Source organism: Lepidochelys kempii, chromosome 5 (assembly GCF_965140265.1).
Source record: "Lepidochelys kempii isolate rLepKem1 chromosome 5, rLepKem1.hap2, whole genome shotgun sequence".
Classification (NCBI taxonomy): Eukaryota; Metazoa; Chordata; order Testudines; family Cheloniidae; genus Lepidochelys; species Lepidochelys kempii.
Genome location: NC_133260.1, coordinates 26,663,549 through 26,687,475, shown reverse-complemented (window position 1 = coordinate 26,687,475; position 23,927 = coordinate 26,663,549). Strand labels below are relative to the sequence as shown.

The 23,927-nt window shown below is 43.0% G+C and overlaps 1 protein-coding gene across 18 annotated transcripts in view; it reads left to right on the top strand.

Moving 5' to 3' along the window:
• CPLANE1 (ciliogenesis and planar polarity effector complex subunit 1) overlaps positions 1-23,927 on the top strand; it is a 180,190-nt gene that overhangs the window by 54,652 nt on the left and 101,611 nt on the right. For all 18 annotated transcript variants that reach the window (XM_073343782.1, XM_073343779.1, XM_073343777.1 and 15 more), the window contains 8 exons: positions 1,146-1,310; positions 2,255-2,428; positions 4,785-5,013; positions 5,340-5,479; positions 8,601-8,818; positions 9,106-9,270; positions 10,248-10,386; positions 13,854-13,963. In XM_073343782.1, coding sequence (XP_073199883.1) covers positions 1,146-1,310; positions 2,255-2,428; positions 4,785-5,013; positions 5,340-5,479; positions 8,601-8,818; positions 9,106-9,270; positions 10,248-10,386; positions 13,854-13,963 — 1,340 coding nt within the window. The remainder of the gene's footprint in view (positions 1-1,145; positions 1,311-2,254; positions 2,429-4,784; positions 5,014-5,339; positions 5,480-8,600; positions 8,819-9,105; positions 9,271-10,247; positions 10,387-13,853; positions 13,964-23,927) is intronic.

The window sequence follows — 23,927 nt, the reverse complement described above, 5'->3', positions numbered from 1 at the left end:
ACTTGTTAGAGTAGGGGTAAATATAAAAATAAAAATAATAATAGCAAAAAACCATATACAAATATGCAAAAATGGAAAGGAGAGGGCAGGGCTGGAAGAGGGAAGGAAAAAGCAGAGGGGTCAGGTGGAATGGAAGTCTGACATGATTTGAGCTATGATAGAATCATATAAAGGTAGAACTGGAAGGGATCTCAATAGGTCAACTAGTCCAGTCCTCTGCACTGAGGCAGCACTAAGTATTATCTAAACCATCCCTAATAGGTATTTGTCTAACCTGTTCTTAAAAACCTCCAATGATGGAGATGCCTCAATTTCCTTAGCTAATTTGTTCCAGTGCTTAATTACCTTTATAGTTAGGAATTTTTTTCTTGATGTTTAATCTAAATCTCCCTTGCTGCAATTTAACCTCATTACTTCATGTCCTGTCCTTGGTGGATAAGGAGAACAATTTGTCACTCCTCTTCTTGATACAAACCTTTTACACTCTTTAAGACTGTTATGTCCCCCTTCCGTCTTATCTTCTCCAGGCCAAACAAACCAATTTTTTTCATTCTTTCTTTGTAGGTCATGTTTTCTAGATCTTTAATCATTTTTGTTGCTCCCCTCTGGGCTTTCTCCAATTTGCCCACATATTTCCCAAAGTGTGGTGCCCAGAACTGGGCACACTACTCTAACTGATGCTTTGTCAGTGCTGAGTAGAATGGAAGAATTACTTGTCAAGTCTTGTTTACAACACTCCTGCTAATATACCCCAGAATGATGTTCACTTTTTTTGGCAACAGTATTACATTTTACTTCAAGGAGGAGAATTAACTCCCATGCAAATTTCTGACTGATAATGCACTGGTTTGCAATAGGATCTCATCTTCTAGAATGTCTGCCCTCCAGTTCTGCTCCCTCTATAACTTATGGATCCTTAGGTGTATCATGTTTACACAGAGGCAATTTCAGGTGAGGGGCATCTGCTATGTTGAGCCTTTCTGCATCTTTTTTTATGCTCATTTGTTTTTCTGCATACTGGATTACAGCTGCAACTCCCTCTCTGGGAGGGTGTGTGTGTGTGTGTGACTGACTCTTTGAACCTATATTTATCTTCCTTTGCTTTTGAATATACAATTCTGCATTTGTTTCCTTTTATAATGTAGGAGAAAAGAGGACACAGTTTCTTCAAACTAGGTATTATCTTGCTATATTATATTGCCACCTGTATCACTATAACTTAAGTGAGGCTCAGGGGCTGAGCGATCATCTTGTGAGAGAGATACTAAGACGATCTCGGCTGTCTGTAAGGCAGAGAGAAGATTTTTCTGGTATGTTTATCACGTTTTTAAAAAAAATCTGATCCGTTTACTAATGTATGTTTATATTCTTTAGATAACCTGGTGTCTAACTTGTATGCCCCTGTAAGAACTTGACTCCATGATTCCCTTCAAAAAATTCTAAGAGCTCCCTGCAGACAGAATACATCTTTTTTTCTTCAGGGATGGAAAATGGGTTTTCTGTGTAATTCTGACAGAAGCTGAGAGTTTCTTAATTATTTCCATTCTTCAGCCTCTAATTCCTTAATGCCCCACTTCTGAATCAGTATTTCTGTCTCTTAAAAATATTTGACTGCAGAACGTCTGTCTAATCTGTAATAATTAGAGTGAGTGTTTGGAAGACAGCTTTAATTGTATAATTTTATAGTTTGTGTGTGAGATGATTAAGTTCCTTTTTTTTTTAGAGCCTGATCCAAAGTCACAGAAGTTTGTGGGAAGACTTCTTTTGACTTTAATGGACTGTGTGTGTATGTGTATGTATGTATAGTGTGTGTGTGTAAGATCAGAGTTGGTCACAATCCTAAATCCAAACACACAGACTTTGGAAACATTTTGTATTCTTATATGGATAAAAATTTTGTGACTAAGCCCCTTGCTTTATAAAGGGCTGAATCAGAGTCCTAGATCTGAATAACCAAAACTTTGGGAAAGTTCAGAGTCAGTCCCGGATCTAAACTTAGTGGTTTGGGCCCATCTATAGTTGTAAGAAATCTTCAAAGGGAATTGTTACTAACTAGTCATTAGTAGTAAGAGGCTTCTATGTTTTCTGTTTTAAAAGGCTCAGGAATACTGTCAGGGGAAATGAGTAGGGCCACAGTTTGTTTATTCAATACAAACAGTTGTGTTGGCTATAATTAAACAGTTCTAGCGCTACATTTTTATAGCAATTTTTTTGTTATTGTCAAAAACATTTTAATTAGATCTCTCTCTCTTAGATGCTGAACATTCTCAATATGAACTGTGGATGATAAGGAATGTTCATCCTGAAGCTGCAGTGGCAGTAATACGGTCCATGGCACGATTCATGGCTGCCTACTTCACTAATCAGCTGCTTTATATACTTCCCCCACATAAAGTTGATATTCTACCTCCACTTCACATCAACCAAGGTATTCTGTTAAACAAAAAATATTTTAACTGGCTCTGATTCAGTGTTATGATTTATGTTTTTATTTATGTGTTAATGTTGCCTAACTTTAAAAGGGTAAGTATTTTTAGATATGTGATTTTTATTTTTTATAATTACTAGTATTCAGGATAAAATTATACTTTGTTTTAAGATATTTTTGCAAATATTTTTTCTGCCAGCAAAACAAATATTTTGTAGCTGTGGTAATTGCTGAGAATATTTTCATGTTTAAATATTTAAGCTTTCATGTCATAGTTAAAAACTATAGTACAGAGTATTCTCAGTTTATTCTATAATCCATATACTTACTTGGATTGTTTTGCAAATTGCTGTGCCTCATGGGTATCCAGAGTAGTTAGTGATCCAAATTTGAGGTTGTTTGAACAAGGGATTCCCAAGATACAGCCCTCCCTAAAAACTATAATAATGTGACATCAAAATTTTACAGTTCTTGCAATGCCTTTTTTTACACACATCTGGGGCTCAAACTCTGGTTCTGCCCCTCCTCAATTTGATATCCCCCAATCAGGATAAATCTCAGCTATTGTCTGATACACACTACCCTTTTGGGGAAAGAAGCAGTATATTAAAGTTTATTCAGGATATAAATTGAATCTACAGTGTGGCTTGAGAAAATAATTTGTGCATGTGCAAAAGGACTGGGGCTCTGTTGCAAGCTGTGGTGTTCCAAGCAGCCTGACATTAGACTAACTGGCTGACTCAAGCTGACATGCTGTGGCCATTAAATCCAAGCAGCACCTTCTAGGGTGAGTTTTAGTCCTGCCCTTGGCAGCTTTCTGGGAATGTGTGTTTGCACTTTAGGTACTCTCTGCCTGCATTCTGCAAGGGTTTTTTTGGGAAGTTTTGCCCTGAGAGCAGAGTTTCTGGTTTAAGACCTGATATTTCAAAGTGCTCTAACATCCACATGCATTCTCTGTTTTCACTTTGGAAGTATTGTCAAGGAAAATAGTTTTAATTAACTAAAGGGAAGATGTAGTAAGCAACATTAGGGTAATGTAATCATACCATGTGCTCCTGATGTTATGAGCTTGTAATTTTAAAAATACTCTAACAGTCATGTGCATAGTGATATTATTTAAAGTATTGGTTTGCCATGACATTTGCAGGGGTATGCTTCTTGGTGCTACTTTTGGGGTTAGTTCCTCAGACGCATCCCTCACAATAAGGAGCTGATTTTTATATTCACATTGCTGTAAAGCTCACATGCCTTGTCTCGAAAATAGGTACTCCACAACAGAGGATGGGGTAGACTTTGGGAGAGTGGAGAGAAGAGCACCCCCACAGGGTGAATGGATCACTTCACACCTGTCAGGTTGAGTCAGTCTGTATTCAACTCCATATGGTGTTCTGAACACCTTGACTGGAAACACCCAATTAAGATTAATGGGCAACTTTCTACTTCTGCAATCTTCCCCTGATGCTGTGGGTTGTGCGGAGCCCCTTTCTCTTATGCTACAAATCTCCATGGCAAGACTAGACTTGTGGCTTGCACAATCCACTTAACTCAGCACAGAAATAAGCAGTGCATGATACCTTTTGGGTGCAGATATACCTCTCTTCATCTCACAGAGTGAGCTATGGCAACCTACGGCAAGTAATCCCTGCACCAGTCAATACAGCTGTCTCTCACACAGTGAAGAGCAGTTGGAATCTATGGAAATGAATGAGAGAATACAATTCGATGGGACACTTTGCACCAAATAAAATAACTTATTAACATAGTCATTCCTTATGCCTGCTCATTATAGGGCACCCCTTGCTGAAATGTACTTTCCGTATATCCCCAATGGCTCTTGTTTATTGTAGGGAGTAGAGTAAAAGTTGCAGGGGTAGGGGTGGTGTGTATCTTAAGTTATTTTCTTGTTTTTAGAGGCTTAAGTATACGTGCATTCCACATTCTGGAAGGGTATAAGACACGGTTAGTCAACCTGAACTCTCTGTTACAATGACTTGGGGCACTGAATTTAGCTCAGCAAAGAGAAGGTTAAGAGGCAACTTGTTCTGTCCGTCTGTAAGTGCTAGACAGGGAGAGGATAGTTGATAATAGAGGAAAGCCTATGGGGCAGATCCTCAGCTTGTGAAAATTGTCATAGTTCTGAGTTTAATGGAGCTATGACAACTTTCCCCAGCTGAGGATCTTCCCCATATTATTCTTTTAAAAATCATATACCATGTTATAAAGGTAATAAAAGATCAGTTACACAACAAGGTGGTGTGATCAAATGCCACACTATAAACTAAAAACTCTGAATTTATTTTAACTAACCTGCAGGGTATGTAATTAACATTATTAAAAACATATTTTTCTTTCATAGACCGGTTCCCTCGAGTTGTTCCACTACAGCACTCTGTGGTCGCCAGTGCTGTTAGAGACCAGAAACTTTCTTCTGTATGGACTGCTGAATATGCTCTTGATTTGCTCTTTGTTGGTGGACTGATTCCAGAGGCTGTGTGGCTAGCACACAAACTTGGAGACTGGAAAATGTCCGTTTCAATAGGTGTGGCCTATAATCTGTACTGTCAAAGTGGTGGTGACTTCTTAAGGTGAGTTATGCTTTTTCAAATAAGGGAACTCAGAATTATCATCATGCATTATTATATAGTATCATGTATTATCAAGTATTTTACTTAGCAGAGAAGGTAGTGTCCTTCCCCTAAGACACTTCCAGGTTAATAGATACAAGATTTAAATAGATGTGCATTTTAGCCAGTGTGCCTCAGTTTAATAATTTTATCTATGGAAGGTTTTGGGTTTTTTTTCAGAAAAAGGAAAGATGTTTCCACAGAATTTCCTTAGTTTCTCCACAGATTTTTTGTTTTGTTTTGTTTTTACTTTGTCATTAATTAATAGTTTCTTGATATGCTTTCAGGTCAGAGAAAACGGAATTCCATCTGCCTTTGAACTTGACTCCAACACAAATTTTTCAGGAAAAATTACAGTCTTTCTTGGGACAGCCAGTCAGTTTTGAAACATCAAATGAAGGAAGTACTAAATATAAACAGTTTACAGGTACATTTAAAATATAGTTTCATCCTATTTACTATCAACTTTATTCCAGTTGATTCCACAAATCCTAGGTGTTCACTTTAAAAATAAATGTCTTTAGCATTATGAAGATACAGTTATTATCACCACATACGCAGATAGCTACTGTAAGTGCCTAGAATCCTATAGAGAGACGGGGTGTATGAGGTAGTATCTTTTATTGGACCAATATCTGTTGGTGAGAGAGACAAGCTTTCGAGCTTACACAGAGTTCTTTTTCAGGTCTCTGTAAGCTCTCAAAAGTTTCTCTCACCAACAGATGCTGGTCCAATAAAAGATACTGCCTCACCCATTTGTGTCTCTAATATCCTGGGACCAACAAGGCTACAACAACACTGCATAGTATCCTGTTGCTCTTTTGGCTTTTCCCATGCCCAAGATGGCCCATATCTTCCTTCTTGTTTGGGGAGGAAGATCTAGACATATCAGATAGTCACTTCAGTTTGGTTTGACTATAAAATACTTTATTGGCAAATGTACATATTTAGAGCATAATAAAAATAAGACACATTGAAATAAATGTGAATGTATGAACAGTATAGAAAACATCATTGCAATGGCACTAGAGTTACAGAACACGCAAGTATTACTTTGGCCTATAGCAAGACAAAAAATGTCATCTTTTTGCACTACGCCAAAGTTGGCTCCCATAGCCAGATCAGACTGCCCTTGGTTCAACGTCCCAGAAAATCTCGTAGTAAAATTATCCGTATCCCTTATTCTGCTCTGCTCTTTGAAGTCCATATTTCAAGGCGTTGTTTGCATTTGTGATTTATGGTATTCTTTGTCTTAGCCATTATCACGCTGTTTGGAGTGATTCACGACCGTGAGTGCCAACCTTAGGGCAGACTGTTGAAAAGTAGGGCGGACATCTCAAACTGGTGCTATGTTCTGTCATTAGATTTCATCAGCCCAGTTACAAATGTGAACTCCTGAAGTACTAGAATAGTCTTAACATGAAGTCACAGACTGTCCCCTTGGACACTCCAGTCTTTCTTGCCACCCCAGGCAAGCTTAATGATAAATGGTCATTTACAGCAAAATGACACAATATTCAGATTGCTCCCAGTCCCAAGAGACCAGTCACTTACCCCATGTCAGTTTGTACCCCAGATCTCACAACAAAGACAACACTTGTAGCCAGTTCTGTAGTAAATTAAGTATTAATTAGGAAAAAGAAATGAGAGTTTGAATAAAGGTTACATCAGGCAACATATACACACACGAGTTATAGTCTATGTTCAAAAAGGTGACAGAGCTGTAGTAAATTGTCAGCACTGAATGTCTTTTAAGGCTAACCTAGGTTGACCCTGGGGATCTCTGGTTTTGGTTCCTAGCTCCAGCCCTGTGAGAGTCCAAACAGCAAAGAGATGAAAAGTTTTCATGTCACTTATAGTCATAAATATAAAGGGAAGGGTAAACCCCTTTAAAATCCCTCCTGGCCAGAGGAAAAATCCTCTCACCTGTAAAGGGTTAAAAAGCTAAAGGTAACCTCGCTGGCACCTGACCAAAATGACCAATGAGGAGACAAGATACTTTCAAAAGCTGGGAGGAGGGAGAGAAACAAAGGGTCTGTGTCTGTCTATATGCTGCTTTTGCCGGGGATAGACGAGGAATGGAGTCTTAAAACTTTTAGTAAGTAATCTAGCTAGGTATGTGTTAGATTATAATTTCTTTAAATGGCTGAGAAAAGATTTGTGCTGAATAGAATGACTATTTCTGTCTGTGTGTCTTTTTTGTAACTTAAGGTTTTGCCTACAGGGATTCTCTATGTTTTGAATCTAATTACCCTGTAAGGTATCTACCATCCTGATTTTACAGGAGTGATTCCTTTATTTCTATTTACTTCTACTTCTATTAAAAGTCTTCTTGTAAGAAAACTGAATGCTTTTTCATTGTTCTCAGATCCAAGGGTTTGGGTCTGTGGTCACCTATGCAAATTAGTGAGGATTTTTACCAAACCTTTCCCAGGAAGTGGGGTGCAAGGGTTGGGAGGATTTTGGGGGGAAAGATGTGTCCAAACTACATTTCCCAGTAAACCCAGTTAGTTTGATGGTGGCAGTGGATATTCCAAGGACAAAGGATAAAATTAATTTGTACCTTGGGGACGTTTTAACCTAAGCTGGTAAAAGTAAGCTTAAGAGGTTTTCATGCAGGTCCCCACATCTGTACCCTAGAGTTCAGAGTGGGGGAGGAACCTTGATACCTATCTATATTTTCCTCTTCCAGAATTCAAGTTGATATAGGACAAGCTTCCTCGCACCTTTATGGGTGTGAAAGGGCTATTAACCTATTTTTTAAATCTTGTTGCTTCACAATGGCTCACTTAGTTTTGATAGTCCTCCTTGGTGGGCAGGGGGTACCACTCTTCCTGACAATTCAGAAGTTCAGAGCAGGCATTTTTATAATTGTAAAGCGAAATTTACATGTTACCTTACAATATGGGATAGGGACATTGCAAGTTAAGATTAATGCATGCAGTAAGTGACAAGCATCCGATGAAGTGAGCTGTAGCTCATGCAAGCTTATGGTCTAATAAATTTGTTAGTCTCTAAGGTGCCACAAGTACTCCTTTTCTTTTTGCGGATAGACTAACACGGCTGCTACTCTGAAACCAAGCATCTTATAGAGTCTAAACACATCCTTACAAGTCTAACATCTATCTTAAACACTACTAGCATACAGATGAGCTGGTCTGATTTCCAGCTATGAATTTGTCAGTGTTCAGCTGATGCCTCCAGCTGTGGCAAGACCTGGCACCTGGTCTGCCAGCATCTCGGCACTAAAACACTGATCCACCTCCATGAGCTGCAGAGAAAGGAGAGCAGTCCAGACATCCAGATTTGTGGGAGACGTTGAATAGCAAAAAACAACCAGAGTTAATTATTAAGCATTAGAAGCAATTTTTTTAACACTACATTTATTCACTTTTTCAAATCTTATATTAAAGAAAGTAAATAGAGTTATTCATAAATTCTGGAAAAATGAATGTAAAATACAGTAATGCTACTTATTAATTTCAGAAGAAAGCATTGCATGAATTGATGCATTTACCATATCGGTTTAAATTCTTGGTATTTTTTAGATCCCATTGAAGAGGAAAATGCAAATGTTCTTTTTGGTTCAGTGCAAGAAATACTGAAAGCAGCTGTTATGGCAGATGCAGACATTCTCTCAGACACATTTCAGCTTTTGATAGACTCTGCCAAGGACCTCAGCAGAAAATTGTGTGGTTTAGTGCCTGATGGGCTATATCTTCCTGCACCACCATTATACTGTCCTCAACCAGCTTCTCTCAGTGAAGTAAGCGTATTTAGTAGAAGTTGCATGAATGTTAGTTTGAACCTTCTAATTCAGTTTTTCTTCCAAAAAAATCTTCAGCCAATTACTTGTGTGGCACCCTAACAGCAAGAAACCTCTTTGAAAAGCTCCTTTCAGTTTTTCCTTCTACTTAGTGAAATCTCTGCTCTTAAGACTAAGAGAAATGTTCTGAAGAGTAGATATTTCATGTGTAGCTCAATTTCTTAATTCTTTATGTCCTCCCAAACTATTTGGCTTATTGTCTTGTACTTAAACTTTGTATTTCTCAGAAAGACTTCAATGACTCTCCTTTAAAAATTGAGAGAGATTATCGTCAGAAGGTGTCTGGGGTCCTTCAGCGAATTATGCTGCTCTTCCGGGCTGCTCGTTGTTCCTGCCCTGTGGCACAGTGGTATATTGTACAACTGAAATGGGCAAGAAAAGTAATGCAAAAGGTAAATAATAAACTTGTTTACTTTTAACTCCATTATCTGTAGTAAATATTAGAGGGTGACTCTTTTGAGGGAGATACCCATATCACTTTAATTCCTTCCTAGTCTGATAAAAGTCTCAGTCTCAGATAGCTGCTGTCTATATTCTTCTCATAGTTTATTGCAGAGGAAACTGGAGCCTAAACAAGTGGGGGGTCCAATGTTTTGGCCTCACAAATAACTAGTGCTATTACTGGAGGTGGGAAAGAAGTGACCATTCAGTTCCAGACCACTCGGGGCTTTAGAAATAATTATTAACACCTTATGGATTCATATAGTTTCCAGGGCCAGAAAGGACCTTTATGATAATCTAATCTGATTTCCAGAATAACAGGCCGTAGAAGTTCCCCACAATAATTGACTGGCAACTGGCTGCAAATTTTCAGCCATCTAGAGCACAAAGTACACATGTAATAAGACTTTTAATCTCAACTATTTAGATTTCATTGACTTAAAATTAAGCCTTATAATATAATGATAAAGATTTTGAAACAGAGCAACTCAGGTTTTTCTTAGCTGTTTTATACAGTAGTTATACTAAAGTTCTATCACCCTGGTAATTCACTCTATCATATTAAATAGAGCATTGTAGTTGTCATAGCTTGTACATGTATTAGATGAAAATTAAAAAAAAATAAATTTAAAAATTCCTTAAAAAAAATTAACCTGGGTTTCAGGTCCATTGCATTACAGGAAATAGAAAGCAGGCCTTTGGAAATATAGTTGATTGTGGCAATATTCTGTCAGTAAGTTAAAGGGGCCATTCAATTCTGATACGAAAAACTTCAGGTGATTTCATTAGGATTTTCACCTACAGATGAACTGAATAATAAAATTTTTAACTAGTAAGCGCTTACAAAGGTAATTTGCTAATTTCTAAATTGTCACAAATAAAATTGCTCTCAGTTTATAACATTTTTGCTTTCTTTTCCTGCCTATAGATTCGAATGAAAGGCACTCTTCCTTCATTAAGTTCATTTCCTAAAACTTTGCTTCATTATTCCAAATTTAGTACAATATTCTTTAGACCTGCATCTTCTGGGGACCATTGCTTTGATGATATTTCTTGTAAAACAATAGGTATGTGTATAATAAAATTGAATAAGTAACTTATGGTTGGAAAATAGAACAAGGGATGAGAAGTTGCATGTGAAAGGGCACTATCTAGGTAGGCTTTATTTATTTACTTTTGCATTTGGTTGAAAGTATATCAAGATACAGTGTCTTCTGCAGTGCTGTCTGTTATAAATCTTTCAAAATTTGTGCAGTTTTTGATAACTCAGAAGGATATTTATATTTTTGTATAATTTTAAAATATTAGTATATTAAAATATAGGTTGTAATTATATATTTACAATTTTTTAGAAAATGAGTTAATCATGCTTGTTTTTTAAAGACTACAAATGAATTAGTAATGTCGGTCCATTTATTTTAATTTTTTTAACTAAAATTCTAGAGACTGATATGTATACTGGGCTATACTGCTTTGCAGCTCTTATTCCAATTTCTGTGTGTAGTTGTGATTATTTTGAGGGGGGCGGGAGAGATGGCCTTTTTCTCATATTATTCAGAGAATGTACTAACTTGAAGATTAAAAAATTTCATAATGTCAAATTACTAGAACAGATCTTATGTTAGAGACTTCTTTAAGTGTATAAAAATGTGAGAAAACTTTGTCAAGGGCGATCTGTGCTGCTGAAAACCAAACTGTAGTGTAGTATAAAGAAATCCATAGACAATAAATTGGGGCAAATTAATGTGAAAATAATCAGAATTGGTGGTGATGACATTAATTCCTTCGAAGCAAGCTGATCTATGTTAGAGCTCTCCCAATTCTTTAACGCTTACAATCTCTCTCCTCAAAGATTCCAACTGATTAAGAAATTTTACTATGTGAATACAAAGATGCCAAGATCTCTGTTTTCCTTGATCTACGTTTTGCTACGAGACAAGTGAAATGAGAATCTGACCCTATAAAGAAGAATCTATATTAACTTGTGAATAATTGTTGACAAATTCTGCAAGCTCTGCTTGAACTAGCATGCTAAAAATAGCAGTGTGGCTGCAGCGGCTCAGGGTAGCCATCTGAGTACACACCTAGGACCTCAGACAGGGTTATACTCGGGTGACTAACCCATGCTGCTACCTATGCCACTGCAACTACACTGCTATTTTAGAGCACTGGCTTGAGAAGAGCTAGCACATGTACATCTACCTGAGCTGGGAATCACATCTCCCATCTGCTGTGTAGACATAATCCTAAGAGACTGAGACTAGTAAAACCAAGAGAGTTAGCAAGAAGAAAGTGGTCCTAGTGTGAAAAGGCAGCAATCTCATCCTGCCTCTTTAAAAGGTAGTTCAAGGCCCAGAATGGGTCCCACTGACACCCTCAGAAGCACCAGTCATCGTGCTTGCACAATACCATTCCCTTGGTACTGAAGTTCTAATTACCAGTACTGATAGCCTCAGTTAGTCCTCCCACAGTACCATCATTTCTGGTACTGAAAACTTCTATGGTTCTGAGCAATCTTATGATTTCAACTCAGCCCAAATCATCGCTGTGGTGAAATTATCCTCCGTCATACTGATAGCAGATAATGTTATAGTACTCAGCATTTCATTGGTGCTGGTCAGGGCAGAGACTGTGACTCTTCCTGAAACTCCAGTTAACATAGCTCCACATCTAGAAGAGGAATACTCATGCTCTTCTTCCGCCTTGGAGCATTACCTAGCTGCTCTCCAAGGTCCCGATCTCATGATCCTTTATGTTTCAGATAATGATTCTAGTACTCATAATTTTCTTCGATCCAAAGAACTGCTGTAACTGTCTAAATCTAAATAACATGGTGGGGCGAGGCTGGCACCGGTTTTAGACTTGAAGCTGCTAAATGCCTTCATCTACCACTTCAAGTTCAGGATGATAAAGCACTGGCCTCTCTAGGCCTCTCCTTGGCTTCCCATGACTAATTTACGGCTCTCAAACTCTAAGTTTTTTATTTTCACATAACAATCCATCCATCTCACAGGACATACCTGAGATTTCTTCCAGTACTGAGAGGACTGACAGTTTAGAATTGTCAAAACGTAATAGACTATACCCCATCTGCCCAAGAGAGAGGAGAAATGCAGGCCCTTCAGGCTGATCCACTGCATGCTGTATTTCATAAGGACAAGGTGCTCCTTAGGCCTTGCCCTAAATTCTTGCCAAAAATAATCTTGGACTTCCATCTAAATCAAGTAATCTTCCTTTTTCCTAAACCCAACTCCAACTAAGGGAAAGCCAGGCTGCACACCTTGGATATGCTTAGGGTATCATTCTATCTATAGAGGACTAAAATGTTCAGGAATTTCCCAAGATTATTTGGAACTTTTGCAGATATGATGATGAGTCAGGCAGTATCAACCGAGAAGTTAGATAACTTGATTTGCAATTGCATCAGAATATGCTACGAATTAGCAATGTAGATCCACTCGTAAAGATTAGAGCCAGCACCATCAGTACCCAGCCAGCTACTGTGGTTTCTTTAAGAAACGTGTAAGTTTCTGAGATCCGTAGGGCAACTATGTGGGGTTCAGCACATAAGTTTACACAACATTACTCCCTTGTAGAGGCATCAAGGTCTGATTTGGCAGACCTGTCCTAAAGTCACTGTTGAAATAAACACCAACCACCCACCCCTTATGCTCCAGGTCACCAGAAGTGGATTACATATGGACAATCACTCAAACTAATTTACTCTGCAGGAACTGTGGTTCTTTGAAATGCATTGTTTGTATGTATTCTGCAACCCATCCTCCTTCCCTGCTACTGCAGAGTCCTATAACTCCTGCATTTTGTATTGGTAAAGGAACCGAGGGACACTTGGGCCTGTTCTTCCCTTTATGCCCTCATTTGTGGGTGTGTGAGGACACTTAGGGCATAGGCACGTACCCAGCAGATGCTGCTAGCCAAAAAAAATCTGAGCTTAAGCACATGGGGCACATTCATGCTAGCAGTAAATCTCCTGTGTCAACTTCCCAACATAGAGGACTTACTGAGGAAAAAGTGGGGCATTAAGAGGGAGTGGAGAGGGCTGGGAAGGGGAGCAGAGTGACCATATACAACTAATGTGTTCCATTAGTGACTGACTATAACCAGCAGTTTTAAATTAGAGCATCCACTAGGCTGCCTTAACCTGAATCAGGGTCAGGGCTGTGATTGTAATAGCTTGAGGATCAGGGAAATGTACATGTAATTGCACCCTGATGGTCCTCCTCATGCTCACCTGTCCTGAATCTGTTTTAGTATAGAAGAAAATCTGGCCGAAAGTTCTATTCCAAGATGTTGAACATATGTTTTTATAGATCTAACTGAGATATTAAAACTCATTGCTATAAAGGGTACAAAAATTGCCTACAAAAATCTGACTACTGGTCATTCTTGAAAAATCAAGAATTAAAACCTTTCCTCTAAGTTACTGTTACCTGTAGTTGAACATTTTAATTAACAAGTTGTTCCTTTTTTTCACCTTTAAGTAACAAGTTATATTGTGTTATTTCTCTTGTAGGTTGCTTCAGAGAATTATGTGCATTGTGTTGGATGCTTCATGTTCGTGAAAGGTTGTCTGACAGTTGCAGATGCTACCAAACTGCAAGAGAAAGTGTGGGTAGTCAAAAGGTAATAGAGGCATTACAGTAAAGGTTTACTGCAAGAGGATACAGTTCTTTGAGAAATGGTCCCTGTGTGTATTCCACCTTTGGTGCACATGTTCTCCATGTGCCAGAGACCAGAAGCAGTGTCCATTGGTCTATGCCTGCAACCCTTTTCCTCATCACGATCTGAACCGGGAGCACAGGGGGTGGTGCAGACCAACTGCCTCTCCACTAACCATGGTCTGAGATGGAGCCTCTTCAGTATCCGCAGCATTATCTAGATTCTTCTAGATCTGACTGTAATTTTATGTAACTAGTTTTTATAGAATAGTTTTAGGCCATTTTTATACTTGTGTAGTTTTTAGTAGTTAGGAGCTGGGTGTGGGGGGGGTCTTCTCCTACCCCCACCATTGGTCCAGAGTTCATAAGAAAGGGGAGTTGCTCACCTGTATCCCATACCAGCCAGGGAATAACAAGGCCCCCACATATTGACAGCATTTTTCATGGAATTTGAAGCCGCCACCTCCTCTGAGTCAGATGTTAGTGGGAAAGTGTCACCACGCGCATCAAGACAAGGGGTCAGCCCAGACAGAACATCCAGAGTCTCTTGGGTATTGTCCAAATCCGCTAAAAGAGATTATGCATCTTTGGATCAAGAGTAGCTTACTACTCCGTGAAGACTGCCTTAATTTCCATTAGGGCCTTACTGGGGGTCCAGGGGACCCATACAGACAATATCCTGAATCTACACAGTCAATCCAGACAAGCCTACCCTTGCAAAGAGGATTTTGAACTTCCTTAAGAACTAATGGAGGAATCGGAAGAACTGGATCAGGCAGAACCACCAGCTCCAATGGTCCATCATTATCCCCAGATGAAGTGATCGCACCAGCCTCATCTTTACTTCCTGATGACTATGGGCAGTTTCAAGACCTGCACAGGAGGAGCGCTGACGCACTCTCTGAAGGAGGTAAAGGACACCTCATAAACCTCTGGACATTCTCCAGAGCATTGGTCCCAGTAAGGTGGCACTTCCCATTAATGAAGCTATCTTAGAACTGGCCGAGACCGTCTGGCAGACTCCAGTCACTTATGCCCCCATTCCGAAAAGAATGGAGAAGAAATACTTCATGCCAACTAAAGGAGCAGAATGTTTGTTTTATTTACGCATCCTGCTCTTAATTCATTAGTAGTTCAGACTGTCACTGAAAGAAGGAGACAGCCTAGATCCGCTACCTCCAATAAGAAAACTAAATGTTTAGATCTCTTCAGGAGAGAAAAAATGTGACAGCTAACCATTCTGCATTACAAACTATCAAGTATTATTGTCAAAATATGATTTTATTAATTCTACTAAGTTAGCAGAATTCACACTCAAACTCCCACAAGAGGATAGGCTCCAATTCAAAGCACTCATTGAGGAGGGTAAATTGCTAGCCAGATTGTCCCTCCAGGCCTTAGTCAATGCAGTGGATCCAGCCTCCCACTTGGTGATGACTTCTATGATTGTATGTTTGGCGTTCTGGCTCCAGTCCTCTGGATTTCCCAGAGAAGTGTAATCCATGGCGAAAGATTTGCACTTTGAAGGAAACAATTCTTTTAGTGAAAAGACAGGAGTCATTACGTTCCTTAAAGGACTCAAGGGCAGCTCTCTGCTCACTGGGCATCTACACTCCAGTGCCAATGATGAAACAGCACAGATCTCAGCCCCACAAGCAATGATCAGCTCCTCAATCCTTTTATCATTAGAGGGGTTATGAGCCACCCAGCAAGCAGCAGAGCGTGCAGCGTAGCAAGCATAACATCCCCCACAACCCCTGCCCCATCATCCTTCCAACCCCAGCATCCCACAAGAAAACATGTTTGATAGGAGCTTAGAGAACTGCGAATCAGTCCCTCTACCATATCCATCTGGTACCCAATTTGGTGGCCGCCTAGCCTACTTTTCACAAGCCTGACATCTTAACAGATAAATGGGTTCTGGAAATTAGCACTAGTGGTTACACCATTATTTTCCCTGCCCCTTCAAGAGCCGCCTCTCCCCACCCCCCCCGCTGTCCCTCTTCAGGGTCCCCTCTCACAAAAGAATGCTCTATCAGGAGGTAGATTCATTGTTGCATCTGCGGGCAATAGAACCCATACCTCCTCAACAGAAGGGAAAATGACTTTACTTGAAAAGCTTCCTCACTCTCCCCAAAAAGAAGGATGAAGACCCACTCTGGATCTCAGATGGATGAACATCTTCATCCTAAACTTAATGTTCAGGATGATTACCCTGACCTCCATAATTCCCTCATTTTTGAACAAAGGCAATTGGTACACATCTCTCCATTTGAAGGACACTTATTTGCATGTAGCTGTGCATCCTGCACACAGAAGAGTCTTCTTTGAGTGCTTGCTCATGTCCATTCCATATTAGGTGCATGTCCTCGCCACATGAACTGATGCCAGAAGTTTTTCCCTGAGAAGTATCCATAGGGGACTGGCTCTGGTGCCCCCTGGAGTAGCACCCATATGGCATGGTATAAGGGGCACTGCCAGCTCCTCACACCCTCAGTTCCTTCTTGCCACCAGTGACTGTGGTGGAATGTCTGCTGCTTCGGCAAACGTTGTTTTGTTTTCTGTTCTTGTGAACTTTGAAAACCTGAAATATAGTTGCATATAGTTAGTAGTTTCTTAATTATGAAATCATCCCCAGCCTTAGTAGTTTTCAACTTTTACTTAATCCCAAACAGGACTCATTTGGGGGGATGGGGCATCCCCCCGTCCCCAGGCTCTAACCTCTGCGATGGCTGCAAATGGCTTATGCCTGTCAGCGATCCACATACCAGATGCTTAAGCTGCTTAGGCGAAGGGCACGTAAGTGCCATATCTGCAAGTTCTTTAAACCTAGGATGAAGAAGGAGCGCAATATCCATCTGAAAGTGCTGCTGATGGAGTTGGCACTCACTCCAGTACCATAGCAGCGGTCCGACTTGGCACCGAGCACCGTGCCCTCTGCGCAAGCCGGCACCAGTCCCTCTCCACAGTTCCGGGGAAGAAGTTGAAAAAGACCAGGAGAGGAATGGAGAGGGCTGGGGATGAGCCACAACTTGTGCCAGGCAGCTCAACACCCTCTTTGGGAGGTCGGGCCCCAGCTCAAGTCGAGTGGTGCAGCCCATCCCAGGCTTTGCCTGCGACCCCAGATAGTGGTGCAGGCCCTAGCCAGCTTCAGGTGCCATCGATGCCCGAAGCTCTTTGAGCAGCTCAAGCAATCTTGATACTCCCGGTGCTGCCCACGCTGGCTCTCATGGTACCCCGGTCTCTGGGAAAACCCATGTTGGGACCTATGCATGTGTCCCCATCGAGAGGGACGTCCCACCACTGTTCGCCCGCCCAAAGCCATCACGCCTCAGGACTCGAGAGGCAAGCTCGGCGGAGCCCTCTTCGGTCTCCGCACCAGGGGCACCGATTGTGGGACTCGAGGCGTACCTTGATGGTAGATTGGCGCAGACCCTCTAAGGTATGCACCACCCTGCATGAACTCCGGGACTGGCTCCGACCGTCTTCAAGAGCCCGGGATCGGTCCTGGGACTGATCAGACACCAGAGACTGCTGATCATTGGGTCATCATCGCTTGTCTCCAAGAAAGAGGTCGTCCTGCTCAGGACAATCCTCCTGGCAACCAGCCTGTAGTAGCTCCCAGTCCCGTTCGATGTCCTGGAATTGGTTGAGTAGTGTGAGGTGTGGATTGCTGGGTATCCGATGCAGATCGCTGGGTAGCCACTGAATGCTGTCAGTCTCCAAGAGCCCAACCAAGACAGTTTTGCTCAGAAAGGTCGGCCTCAGGATGCAGTGACCAGCACCAGTTGGACAAGAGCCACTGTTCAGCCCGATGCTGGTTGCCCGGGACCGACTGACTGTTCCGCTGGTAGCTCCTGCTTGGAGTGAGGTTCCCTGACTGCAGGACAGGTCCCAGTATCAGCAGTAGCGACTACATTATCGGCACCGAAACCTGTCCCATGGCCCTAAGCGCAGTGGCTTGCACCATGGTATCTGGGGAACCCTTGGGGATTCACCTGCCCTTCTCAGGCTGCCTGATCAGTGTTGGGAGCCTTGAAGAAGCCAGTGGCCTTGGTATCCCATCCCTCTCCCATACTCGAGGCTTGGGAGGGTAAGACCCCGCGGGTCCAGGAGGACCCGGGGAGGAAGCTGCTAGACCACCAGTGGACATGGAGGTTCCCATGGCACCGGCATCGTCCTCATTGTCACTGGATGAGGCTATTGTGGGGGCCCCCTCACCCAATTCCTTAGGATGATGCCAAAGCGCACCAGGAACTTTTGAAGAGGGTTGCTTCTAACCTGGGGCTTCAGGCAGAGCAATCGGAGGAGCCTTTGACTCTGTTTGACGTCCTCTGTTCCTCGACTCCTGCCCAGGTGGGTCTACCCCTTCATGAAGGGGTATCCAAGATCACTAAGGCCCTGTGGCAGACCCCCTTTTCCCTGGCCCCATCTCTAAAAGGGCCAAACATGAGTACTTTGTGCCAACCAAAGGGCATGAGTACTTATACTCACTCAGCCCCCAATTCCCTTGTGGTTGAGGTGGTTAACCACAAGGAGAGGCAAGGTCAACTTGGGGTCACCCCCAAAAATAAGGATTTGAGGAGGCTGGATCTCTTTGGATGTAAGGTTTATTAGTCTTCCAGCCTTCAGCTGCGTGGCCAACCACCAAGCCCTCCTTGGCCAATATGACTTTAGTATGTGGCAAGCCATGGCCAAGTTTGAAGGGTTGCTCCCCGAGGCTTCCAAGAAGTTGTTACGAGCGATCCTTGATAAGGGTACGACTACAGCCAGGATGGCCCTCCAGGTAATGTCAGATGCTGCTGCTCGCACCATGGCTTCCGCTATTTCCATGCGTTACCCGGGGTTCTTTCAACCCAAAGCTCTTGGTAACTTTTACTCTGTGCGAGGTGGTGTCAGGAAATAAATTGGGGAGACATGGCCATCCGACCAATAGATGGCTGGCACAAACAGGACAACGCAAGAGTGCTTTCACTTAAAGCTAAACTTTACTTAGTCTCAAGCACTAACACATGTTCGCAAAAGGTTAGTAAAACACCCCCAACCCTTGATAATTACCAAAGCTCAGTGTGGCTCTCGAGTAGCACAGCGGCAGGCTTCCGGTGGCCAAATCTTACATCTGCCGGTGGCGACTGCAAGATCTATCCAGAGGGAGAGTCCAAAAAGAGTCCAACTACCTCAAACTTTTCCCCCTTATTTATACATTAGTAATAGAATGACATGTCCCTTAAAAAGAAAAGGAGTACTTGTGGCACCTTAGAGACTAACCAATTCATTTGAGCATAAGCTTTCATGAGCTACAGCTCACTTCATCGGATGCATACTGTGGAAAGTGTAGAAGATCTTTTTATATACACACAAAGCATGAAAAAATACCTCTTTCCACCCCACTCTGTTGCTGTTAATAGCTTATCTAAAGTGACCACTCTCCTAACAAGGTGTATGATAATCAAGGTGGGCCATTTCCAGCACAAATCCAGGGTTTAACAAGAACGTCGGGGGGGGGGGGGGGGGAGGAAAAAACAAGGCGAAATAGGCTTGAATAGAGACTGGGAGTGGCTAAGTCATTATGCAAGGTAACCTAAGTTAACTGTATCCAATTTTCAAATGAATTCCAATTCAACAGTTTCTCGCTGGAGTCTGGATTTGAAGTTTTTTTGTTGTAATATAGCAACTTTCATGTCTGTAAACCCGTGACCAGAGAGATTGAACTAAAACCCCTCCAACGCATTATCAAGGATCTACAACCTATCCTGAAGGATGACCCAACACTCTCACAAATCTTGGGAGACAGGCCAGTCCTTGCCTACAGACAGCCCCCCAACCTGAAGCAAATATTCACCAGCAACCACATACCACACAACAGAACCACTAATCCAGGAACCTATCCTTGCAACAAAGCCCGTTGCCAACTGTGCCCACATATCTATTCAGGGGACACCATCACAGGGCCTAATAACATCAGCCACACTATCAGAGGCTCGTTCACCTGCACATCCACCAACGTGATATATGCCATCATGTGCCAGCAATGCCCCTCTGCCATGTACATTGGTCAAACTGGACAGTACGTAAAAGAATAAATGGACACAAGTCAGATGTCAAGAATTATAACATTCATAAACCAGTCGGAGAACACTTCAATCTCTCTGGTCACGCGATTACAGACATGAAAGTTGCTATATTACAACAAAAAAACTTCAAATCCAGACTCCAGCGAGAAACTGTTGAATTGGAATTCATTTGAAAATTGGATACAGTTAACTTAGGTTACCTTGACTAATTTATAGCCTGCTGACTTGGCTGCTTTTAGCAATAAGCCATAGTGGTTTCAGGCACTTTCCTGGTTTGCCAAAATCTCCCCGTACACATGTGGCAAGTCTCTGGGCTGCTCCTCTCTGGGTTGTCCACGGAGGCCAACCGTCATTGCAGGTCCTGCCCTTCGACGGCAGGGCCCTATTTGTGGAGCAGACAGCAAGTTGCATGGCCTCAAGGACTCCCGCTCCACCCTGAAAACCTTGGGTCTCTACGTCCTAGCCTTGGTGCATAAGTGGTTCAAACCGCAGCAGCCTCAAGGCCAGGGGAGCCAGCCTCGGCAGGACCAGCCCCATACACGAGCCAAGGGTTACAAGCGCCACCCACCTCCACCCTCTGCCCAGTCGGGCTCGACCCGTAATAAGCAGGGGGCCAAACAGTCATTTTGAGGGTGTGCCCGAGAGTGATCTATCAGACTATTCCCCAGATCCATCTTTCCCAGTATTCTCTGACTGCCTTTCCTTCCAACATGAACTGCTATAACTTCGGATTGCTGAGTCCTCAACACAGTGGAACGGGGTTACACCCTCCAGTTTCTTTCTACCCCCCCTTCATAGAATCCTAGAATATCAGGTTTGGAAGGGACTTCAGGAGGTCATCTAGTCCAAACCTCTGCTCGAAGCAGGACCAATCCCCCACTAAATCATCCCAGCCAAGGCTTTGTCAAGCCTGACCTTAAAAACCTCTAAAACCTTAAAAACTTCCCACCTGCCTTCCCTTCCCTCTTCAGGAACCCCCTCACGAGATTCTCCTTGCGCAGGAGGTAAAGGGGTTACTACAGCTGGGTGCGGTGGAAGAAGTTCCTCTGGAGTACAGGGACAAGTGGTTCTATTCCTGGTACTTTTTAAACCCAAAACCAAGGGCAGTCTACGGCCCATCCTGGACCTGCGAGACCTCAACAAGTACCTACAGAAGCTAAAGTTCCACATGGTCTCTGGCTTCTGTTATCCCCTCCCTGGATCCAGGAGACTGGTATGCTGCCTTCAACTCGAAGGACGTGTACTTCCACATAGCGATATTTCAAGGGCATAGACGCTTCCTCCGGTTTACGGTGGGACTCCACCACTGCCAGTTTATGGTCCTCCCGTTCGGCCTGGCAACAGCACCGAGGGTGTTTACCAAGTGCATGTCAGTGGCAGCAGCTTACCTCAGGCGCTAGCATATCCAGATCTACCTGTACCTCGAGGACTGGCTCATCAAGGGCGGCTCCTGGTCTCAAGTCTGAAGGGATGTTGCGGTGCTTCAAGCCATGTGCTGCTCTCTGGGCCTACCGGTGAATGACAAAAAGTTGACATTGGTGTCAGTGCAGGGGATAGAGTTCATCGGAGCAGTCCTTGACTCTACCTGCTACAGAGTGTTCTTGCTGCTGGAAAGGTTCCACATGATGGTGAACCTCATTGCAGATGTCTCCGCGTTCCGTCTGTCTATGCCTTCTGGGCCACGTGGCAGCATGCACTTATGTGGTCTGCCAGGCTCTGGATGCAGCCCCTGCAACAATGGCTGGCGACAGTTTATTCCCAGTCCAGAGACCCCCTGGAAAAGATCGTTACCATTCATCAGGTGATACGTACCTCGCTGAGATGATGGACCTACTGCAGGACAGTCCCGGAAGGAATTCCATTTGACAGCCCTCCTCACTCCATCTAGTTGGTGTTGGACACTTTGGACCTCAGCGGGGGGGCACATCTCAGCAACCTCCAGACATAGGGGATGTGGTCCCCGGAGGAGGAGCGGTTAGACATAAACGTCAAAGAGCTTGGAGCAGTCCGGCTGGCATGTAGAGTCTTGCTCCACCAGTCGGGCAAGGTGATACGAGTCATGACGGACAATACAGCCTCGATGTTCTACATCAGTAGGCAAGGGGGCGCATGCTCGTCGGCTCTCTGTAAGGAAGTCCTCCATCTTGGGACTTCTGCATCAGCTACGAAATATACCTGGAAGATTGTCACCTTCCCGGCATCAGGAATACGCTGGCAGACCAGCTCAGCAGGGACTTCTCCTCTCACCATAAGTGGTCGCTTCATGCAGAGGTAGCCTGCATGATCTTCCAAAGATAGGGAACTCCCTAAGTGGACCTGGTCGCTGCAAGACAGAACAGGAAATGCCACCAGTTTTTTTTCTCTAACAGGGTCTGAGCAAAGACTCCCTCTCCAATCCCGTCCTCCTGTTGTGGTCAGGGAGCCTGATGTACGCATTCCCTCTGATTCCACTCATTGGCAGGGCGCTGGCAAAGATCAAGAGGGACCAGGCACAGGTTATGATCACTCTGGCGTGGCCTCGCCAGCATTGATTTGGCACGCTCGTGAGCCTGTCAGCGGCCCCTCTCTGGACTCTGCCCAACCAACCAGACCGGCTATTGCAGGACCATGGTTGGCTCTTACACCCTAATCTTGGGTCCCTCCACCTCTCGGCATGGATGCTGCGTGGCTGAACCTGGAGGAGTGGATCTGTTTGGAAGGAGTTCAAAGGTTCTCCTGGAAAGTAGGAAGCCCTCAACTAGACTGACTTACCTGGCCAAGTAGACAAGGTTTTCCCGCTGGGCATCCAAATGGGGCATCTGTCTCTTGCGTTTCTCCTTACAGGAGCTGGACTGCCTGCTCCATTTGAGGAACCAGTGCCGGGCACACACTCTTCCATTACAGTGCATCTTGCTGCCATCTCTGCTTTTCACTCGCTGATCCATGGACAGACGGTGTTTTCCCATTACATAACGGTCAGATTCTTGAGAGGGCTGGAGAGACTCTTCCCACAAGAGAACAAGAAATGAACAAATGACTGTTCCGGGGGACTCAAGGTCAGGGCTCCAGAGGGGCCGCATTTCTAGTTCTATGATTGGGGCAAATGACATATGCCTTCCCACGCATTCTGCTTTTAGCTGAGGTTCTGAGGAAAATCAAGCAAGAGGGAGGGAATGTTGGTGATCCTGATTGCTCCTGGATGGTGCAGACAGTTGTGGTTTCCAAGCGTTTTATAAATATCACCATGCCTGGGCATCCATATCCTGCTCTTCCTGGACCTGTTGACCACAGGACAGAGACAAGATCAGATATCCCAATCTGGCATCTCTCCACATCGCAGTCTATTTTGGTGGATGACCAACCTAGAAAAGACATTCTGGGAAGCAGCACAATCCATTCTTAACAATAATTGAGTCACAGAGTATAAGGCCAGAAGGGAGTACCAGATCTAGTCTGACCTCTTGTATATCACAGGCCACCAACACCACCTGGGATCCACACATGAAAAACTCAACCCAGTAGGAAGAATTCCATAAAGAAGTGCCACACAGTAAAATGAAAAAGGTTTTCTGTCTGATTCCAACAGCGTCAGATGTCATCAGGATATTGGCATCCCTGTCATTTTGGACTTTTTCCTTAAAGATTTCACAACTATCTTTTTGTTCCCTATGGGTGGATTTAGCAGTTATCAGTGCCTGTAACCAACCACTTGATCTTCACCCATTCTGTGTACAGTACATTTTCTAGAAGGTGTCTGTGATGCCGGCAGACCAGGTGCCAGCTCATGCCAAGGCCTCAGGCCTGACTGAACACTTACAAATGCATAGCTGGAAACCAGTCTTGCTTAGCTGTGTGCATTATTGAAATAGATATTAG